The sequence below is a fragment of the Peromyscus californicus genome, unplaced genomic scaffold (assembly GCF_007827085.1).
Source record: "Peromyscus californicus insignis strain IS unplaced genomic scaffold, ASM782708v3 Scaffold_1__1_contigs__length_55948999, whole genome shotgun sequence".
Classification (NCBI taxonomy): domain Eukaryota; kingdom Metazoa; phylum Chordata; class Mammalia; order Rodentia; family Cricetidae; genus Peromyscus; species Peromyscus californicus.
In genome coordinates, this window is record NW_026294492.1 from 33,128,580 (window position 1) to 33,135,866 (window position 7,287).

General features: G+C 45.6%; 1 protein-coding gene across 6 annotated transcripts in view; it reads left to right on the forward strand.

The window, feature by feature from the left end:
• Eml4 (EMAP like 4) overlaps window positions 1-7,287 on the forward strand; it is a 129,556-nt gene extending 122,269 nt beyond the window's left edge. For all 6 annotated transcript variants that reach the window (XM_052746410.1, XM_052746411.1, XM_052746412.1 and 3 more), the window contains 4 exons: window positions 1,182-1,269; window positions 1,751-1,849; window positions 4,018-4,148; window positions 4,520-7,287. In XM_052746410.1, the coding sequence (XP_052602370.1) occupies window positions 1,182-1,269; window positions 1,751-1,849; window positions 4,018-4,148; window positions 4,520-4,969 (768 nt within the window). In that variant the 3' untranslated portion in view covers window positions 4,970-7,287. The remainder of the gene's footprint in view (window positions 1-1,181; window positions 1,270-1,750; window positions 1,850-4,017; window positions 4,149-4,519) is intronic.

Below are 7,287 nucleotides of genomic sequence, written 5' to 3' on the forward strand. Positions count from 1 at the left end.
CGGAAGTATCTAGTAACCCTGCATGCCTGTCTGGCTTGAAACATTGTTCTCTTGTTGCTAATGTTCTCAACTACAGGTGATTCACGACCTGTTTTCCAACGTACCCAGTCTCTCGTATTCAGAAAACTTCATAATCCCCAAACTCCCCCAGTTCAGTTCACTTAAACATACAGTAAACATCTATGGACCTGCAGTGCTAGGGGGGAGGAAGGTTGTGGGTCCAGAGAGAGTTAGGGACACATTTAATTGGGCTTCAGGAGACTGGAATAATCAAGAAGCCTGTGAGTCATTAGAAACTGTAGCTGAGACACATTGAGTTTGTTAACTTCAAACAGTGTAAGCAGGCAGCTTTTAATTCCAAAAGTACAAAATTTCATAAGTAGGATATATGAAACAAGTGAGTGTGTGTCTGTCAGCTTTGAGAAATCGTAAGGTCCGCAGGACATACCTGAAGTGGTTTATTGGGAATCATCAAATGCTTACATGTCAAACTAACAGTTAAGCATTTGGTAGTTTTGTTGTTTTAATTTCCAGTGTTGTTAAAAGCTAAGCAAAAGATCATTTTTCCTATTTAAGGAAAGTTTTGAAGAATCAGATGATTAACTTGGGTCCAGCTGTTCTACAGGAATGCAATGTTGGATCACTTTCCCCTACCCAGAACATTCTTTGAAGATAGGAATTTGCCTAGGAGAGTTCCATTCTGACTATTTATAGGGACCATACACAGCCCAGGAAAACTTTAATGTGCATAATCTGTAACAGAAACTTCCTTCTCAAAACTGGTGTCACTCCAATAGGGCCATATGGTGAGTGGGTTAGAGGCAGGCCGGAGAGTGCACGGTGCTGTCTGAGATGGAATTCTCTAGCAGAGGTGTACCTACTTGTTCGGGTGTGTAGATAGAGCCAGCAGGTGTCACCCAGGTTCAGAGCACTTTATAGTGTTCTGTTGTGTACAGCCCGAGAATGCCACCGCCCTGCCCAAACTCTGTGTCACTGGTCTCTTCACACACCAGTGTCTGCCCGCACACTCGCCTGCTAACGGGACAGGGTAAAAGAGCTGAAGAACCTCTGGTTCCATAGGCTCTGATGCGGCCCCATCCCTGAGGAGTCCGGGTACATGGGTGCTGAGACAGCACTGTCATTCTGAACTCTAAATGCTCTCTTTATTGATCTTTCCTTAGGGACATTCTAGCTACATTACACACCTTGACTGGTCCCCAGACAATAAGCATATAATGTCTAACTCGGGCGACTACGAGATACTGTACTGTAAGTATGAGCGTCATCTGTGGGCTCAGATACGTTTGTCAGGCAGTGCTGCTACAAAGGCGAAGGGTGAAGAGTGTGTGCTGGCCTCTGACTTAACATGAGTCAGGGGGCTCATGGGCAGCTCCGTTCTTCAAGAAAGCAATGCATTCATTTAATGGTGCAGAACTGATGGTAGATGTTGCTATCAGAGATTGTTCTGTGGAACTGATGCAGCTCTGAATGGTTTCATTTAACAGCTTTTCCTGGAGGCAAGGAGAGTGTTAGGGTGAGCCTTTATGCTTCCAGAGAAAAGAGTAAAGCATCCATGGGAAACACTTTGTAATTCTGTAGGGTTCTGTTACATACTCTTTTCCCTTTCAAATGTTTTTCAGTATATGGATTATAAATACAAGTAAATGTGACTAGTTTGAATCCAGATGCACTTTGAAATACGTTTGTACACAGCACTATGATTACACTCCCTGTTTCTACATCTCTAAAGGGGACATTGAGAATGGCTGTAAACTGATCAGGAACCGGTCAGACTGTAAGGACATTGACTGGACGACGTACACCTGTGTGCTGGGCTTCCAAGTCTTTGGTAAGAACGTCACACCTAATGTGGAAAGTATGCTTGTGAGCTTTTTATACACCGTGTTTACCAGGTAAATCGATAAATGGAAAATGTTAACCAGGCATGGTGGCACACACCTTTAACCCTTAGCATTTGGAAGGTAGAAAGGTGGGTGTACCTCTCAGAGTTCGAGGCCTGCCAAGACTACATAGTAAGACCCTTAATTTCAGATTCAGAAAAGTTAAATGTACTGATTGAACTAATGAGATTTTTCTGCAGAACCCCACAGCTTTGGTCTCAAAGGAATTGACACAGAGTAAATTTCTTTCCGGTGTTTCCTAAGTGGATTTGAAGCTTTCATATTACTAAAGACGTTTTTTTAAATAGCAACTTTATTGAGATCTCATTTACATATTGTACAGTTTACCTAAAGTGTACAAATCAGTGGTCCTCCTATACCCACCATCATGAAGTTTATCATGCTCTGATCTTGCACCATTTTCCTCACCCCCAAAGACACTCTTTACCATTAGTCACTCCCCATCACTACCGCTATCCTAGTGGATCGAATGACCCTTTCACAGGGGTCGCATATCAGATATTTACAATTTAAAACAGTAGCAAAATTAGTTATGAGGTAGCAGTGGTTCGGGGTCAGCACGACATGAGCGACTATTAAAGGGTCGCAGCATTTGGGGATTCTAGGGCTAAGGAGATGGCTTCTTTGGCAAAGTGCTTCCAAGGCAGATGTGAGGACCCAAGTTCAGAGTTGCAGCCAGCATAAACCTGCAGCCCCATCACTGCAGAGGTAGAAACAGCTGCGTCCCTGGAGGTCATTGGCGGCCAGCTTGCCTGAATCTGAGCTTCGGGCTTAGTAAGAGACCCTGTCTCAAATCATATAGACGGAGCTGAGGAGATAGGTCTGTGGGTGCAGGCATGTAGACCCGAGTTTGAATTTCCAGCACCCACCTGAAAACCTGGGTGTGGATAAACATGCCTGTAACCCCAACTTTGTGGGGCCAGCACAGGCAGATCCTGGGAGCTTGCTGGCAAGCTGTTCTAGCCAAAACAATGAGCTGTTTGTGAACAGCAATGAAAGACGATTTTTTTTTAAAGATTTATTTTATGTATAGAGAGTGTTTTGCTTGCATGTGTGTAAGTGTGCCATGTGCTTGCTGTTGGGGCCAGAAGACATTGATTGAATCTGGTTGAATGGCGGGAAGGGTGGAAGAGCCACTGTGCGCCACCATGCAGGAATAGGGCCCGAACCTGGCTCTTCTGCGAAGTCTTAACAGCTGCGCCATCCCCCAACACAAAGACTGGCCCTGGAGGCAGAGAGCAATAAAGTAAGACTCCCAGCATTCTCCTCTGGCCTCGCATGTCCCTATGCACCCACATGTATGTGACACACAATATTTTTTTTTTTTTTTTTGGTTTTTCGAGACAAGGTTTCTCTGTGTAAGCTTTGCGCCTTTCCTGGAGCTCACTCTGTAGCCCAGGCTGGCCTCGAACTCACGGAGATCCACCTGCCTCTGCCTCCCGAGTGCTGGGATTAAAGGTGTGCGCCACCACCACCCGGCTGACACACAATATTTTTAACAAAGCTATTATCTCCCCCAAAGTGTATTTGTTCTCAGGTGGAAAGGTGGATCAGGTTTGATTCCCAAGCACCCCCGTAGCTCACAATGGTAGTCCTGTTTCAGGGGATCAGGTGCCCGCTTCTGACTTCTGTGGTCACTAGGCACACATGTGGTGTGCATATACATGTGCAAGCCAACACTCATACACATTAAAAAAGAAGTTTTCCAGTGCAGGATTCAGCCATGGGAGGTTCCATATTCAGTCTGATCTAAGGAGTTTGTCTAATTACTTTGACCATGATCACCATGCCTCAGAATAACTTGCTACGCACATTTGGTATGTCTTCTTTTTGAAAACAGGAAAATTCTGTGGGGTACACACTAGACCAATGTATGACCTGGCACTTCCCTAAGAGCACTGTTTTTAAGGCCTCTCCCTGAGGGGGCATGCAGTCCCCTTTGCTGACAGTGACTCTGCTTTGCTCTTCTCTGCAAGTAACAGCTAAGGGCTAGTTTCTTAGCACTACCCGTTGCTTCCTGGCCTGAGGTCTTGGGTGGACGTGTAACATCAGTTATTTAACATCAGACTGATTTCCCACACCTCTTTCTCTGCAGGTGTCTGGCCAGAAGGATCCGATGGGACGGACATCAACGCACTGGTGCGGTCCCACAATCGAAGGGTGATAGCTGTGGCCGATGATTTCTGTAAAGTTCATCTGTTTCAGTATCCCTGCTCCAAGGCAAAGGTTAGCAGCTCTCTTGGTGGTGTGCTACAGCCCTGCTCACTCTCTGGGGTGGACAGTTGATGGTGCCCTGTTCCTGTTTTCTTTCTGAGACAGGGTCTGTTGGCCTTGAGTCTCAGCATTCCGTCTGCCTTTGACTCCCAGGTACTGCCATTACAGATGTGTGCTGCCATCCCAGGCTCTCATTCCCCCTTTATATAAAGAAACGGGAAAATAAAACCTGGTTTTATTCCTTATGTCTGAGGGCTTGTGACTTTGATGTAAATTAAATTAACCTGTTTTCATTAAATTAACTTGTCTCCCTAGTCCTCTCCATTGCTCTAAGCAGGCATGTAAAGAATGAGTTTCATTTTCCTGTCTGATTTATTTTCTAGGCTCCCAGTCACAAGTACAGTGCGCACAGCAGCCACGTGACCAACGTCAGTTTTACTCATAATGACAGTCACCTAATTTCAACTGGTGGGAAAGATATGAGCATCATTCAGTGGAAGCTTGTGGAAAAGTTATCTTTACCTCAGAATGAGGTCATCCCAGACAGCAGTCTAACCAAAGCCCCTGCCTCCTGCACTGACAATGCCAGGCAGTGTCACCTTCCTTCCCAACCGTTGACTGAGACCGTCGAGGAAGAAAGCAGAATCAGCAGCTCGCCCACGCTTGTGGAGAACAGCCTGGAGCAGACTGGGGAGCCCGGCGAGGAGCAGAGTGAGGGGGGCAGCGAAGACCTTGGTGCTGTGATGGATGAAGAGCCTGCCAGTGAGTTGGGCGAGAAGCAGGGAGCAACCGACCTGCCTGAGGACCAGCAAGGCACACCACCCCTCTGCTAAAACCCAGGCTCCCGTCCTACTTCAGCTGCCTGTGGGCGATGGAGTCAGGTGACAACCAGCAGTGATGGGGACTCACTGTGGATGGAGGTTTGTTTCCCATGTGATCCAGTGTTCTTCGGTAGTCTGAACTGCCTGCCATCTGTGAGACACAGCAAACCAAAGGTTGTTTGGTATATGTTGAAAACTTAACCAAACTCAACTACAAGGAGGAGGTCAACAGGTGAGTGTGTCTAAGAACTCACCATGCGTGGTGTGAATACTGGAAACAGAACCGCAGTTATACCATGGAAATAATCCCCTTCTCTGAAGGCGATTTCCTCAGCACAGACAGAGGCATCACAAACACCACTGCCTGGCCACTGACTCAAACTGCCCTTTTTTCTTGATGCAGAAAAAGGAAGCAGAAAAGTGATCTTCTTGTGATACCATCCCACTCCAGTGTCTAACAGGACCTTTTTAGTTCAGGAAAACCTGAGTGTTGCCAAGTGTGGTGGTGGTGTTGCCTTTATCATGTCGTACTGCATTTTCTTACACTACCAGTAGATGTCCGGATGTGCTCATGAGGCTACTCTAGGTGATGCCTCCTCTAAGTTATAACGAGGAGCAGCCCTCAGTTTCTGTGGACAGATACTTTATCCTAGAAGCAAGCATTGGTTTGTTGAAGAGCTTTTCATGTATATTAAACCATGATTCTGAGAGGTGGTGGGTTCTCCAAGGAATCCTTTACTGGCCTAAACATTCTCTCACGTTTGGCATTCAAGGGAACGGGAAAAAACCACATGCCTTTAAAAGATGACCTGTACTGATGACCTTCGCTAGCCTTCGGCACTCTGTTCCCTCAGTAGAAGTATCAACACAGTCGTCTAAATGGTTGAATTGGTGCTTGAATTCAGTTGTCCTTTTTACACAAACTTACCACACCGAGGGAAGTCTTTTTTACGGAAGTGTGGTCGTCACAGTACTGCTTACCAGGTTGCACCCTCTGCAGATGTGCCGTCTGTGGGCATGTCCTCCTCCCGTGAGCCTTGCAGCCCTCGTGTGGTTAGCTTTGGTCTGGGCAGTGCACGTGTTGGTAGACGTGGGGAAGGGGCTTTTTTCAAGTTTTGTCAGATAACTATTTTTCTTAAGTATGTTTCCTACTCAATGACTGACAAGTGTGCATTTCCTGTTTGTTTATACTTCGATTACAAAAATACTATTTTTTTTTAACTTGCTACATTGTTTTCATACTTTTTGTTGGATTGTGTTTAGAAACTTGCTAAGTTCAGAAGTCTTAACTTTGCAGCCGTTTACGTGATTGTGCCATTCCAAAGTGCATCGGAACTGTCATTCCCTTCTGTCTTCTCAGGAGTAACACATATCAGGTAGCCATCGTTCGGAAACAGGAGCGCTCCAGGGAACTCCAAGGACACTAGGACACTCATATTCACACGCTGTATGGAAGGGTGTGTGGGGACAAGTGGAGACCTGTGTATCTCTAGATAAGGTGCACGCATCAAATGTTCACAGTGGAAGTCTCTGTCTAGGTGTATGTCCGTGTGCTCTTTCCTTTGTTTACAACAGTTTTTTTTTTTTTTTTTTTTTTTTTTTTTTTTTTTTTTTGGTTTTTCGAGACAAGGTTTCTCTGTGTAGCTTTGTGCCTTTTCCTGGAACTCACTTGGTAGCCCAGGCTGGCCTTGAACTCACAGAGATTCGCCTGGCTCTGCCTCCCGAGTGCTGGGATTAAAGGCGTGCGCCACCACCGCCCGGCTTACAACAGTTTTTTAATTAAGGGAAAAAACACCTCAAAGTAACTCTCTTCCAAAGAAGAGGTTCTAAGCCACCTGACTTTCAGTTCGGTCTGTACCCAGTTCTGAGGGAGCACAGCTTCAGGCATCTCTGTCCAGCAGTCAGCAGTGGCGAAGAAATCAGGTCCTTGCAAAAAGGACACAAGGAAAGGAAAGTACATTTCTTTCAGTGCCTGGAGGATGCGGCCCTCCACAAACAGGGACTTTATTTGGGGACATCTGTCACCTTTGGGGTTGCCATGTACAATGAGATTTATAATCATGATACTCTTGGGTGGTAGTTTCCAAAGACACTACTCATGTGCAGAAAAGCGTGCCAGCCCCTCATGCTGGCGACTACTGTTTCATGTCAGATCTGTGATAGTGGCTGGAAGGATGTGGGAATATGAAATTGTAAATGTTTTTGTTTTTTTTTTTAAAAACTTGTGAATGAAAATGAACCCAAGTGTTTCATGTGAAGATGAGCCATTTCTATCATGCATTCCGATGTCATGGCAGAAAATTTAAGATTAAAAACGAAGATAATCAAAA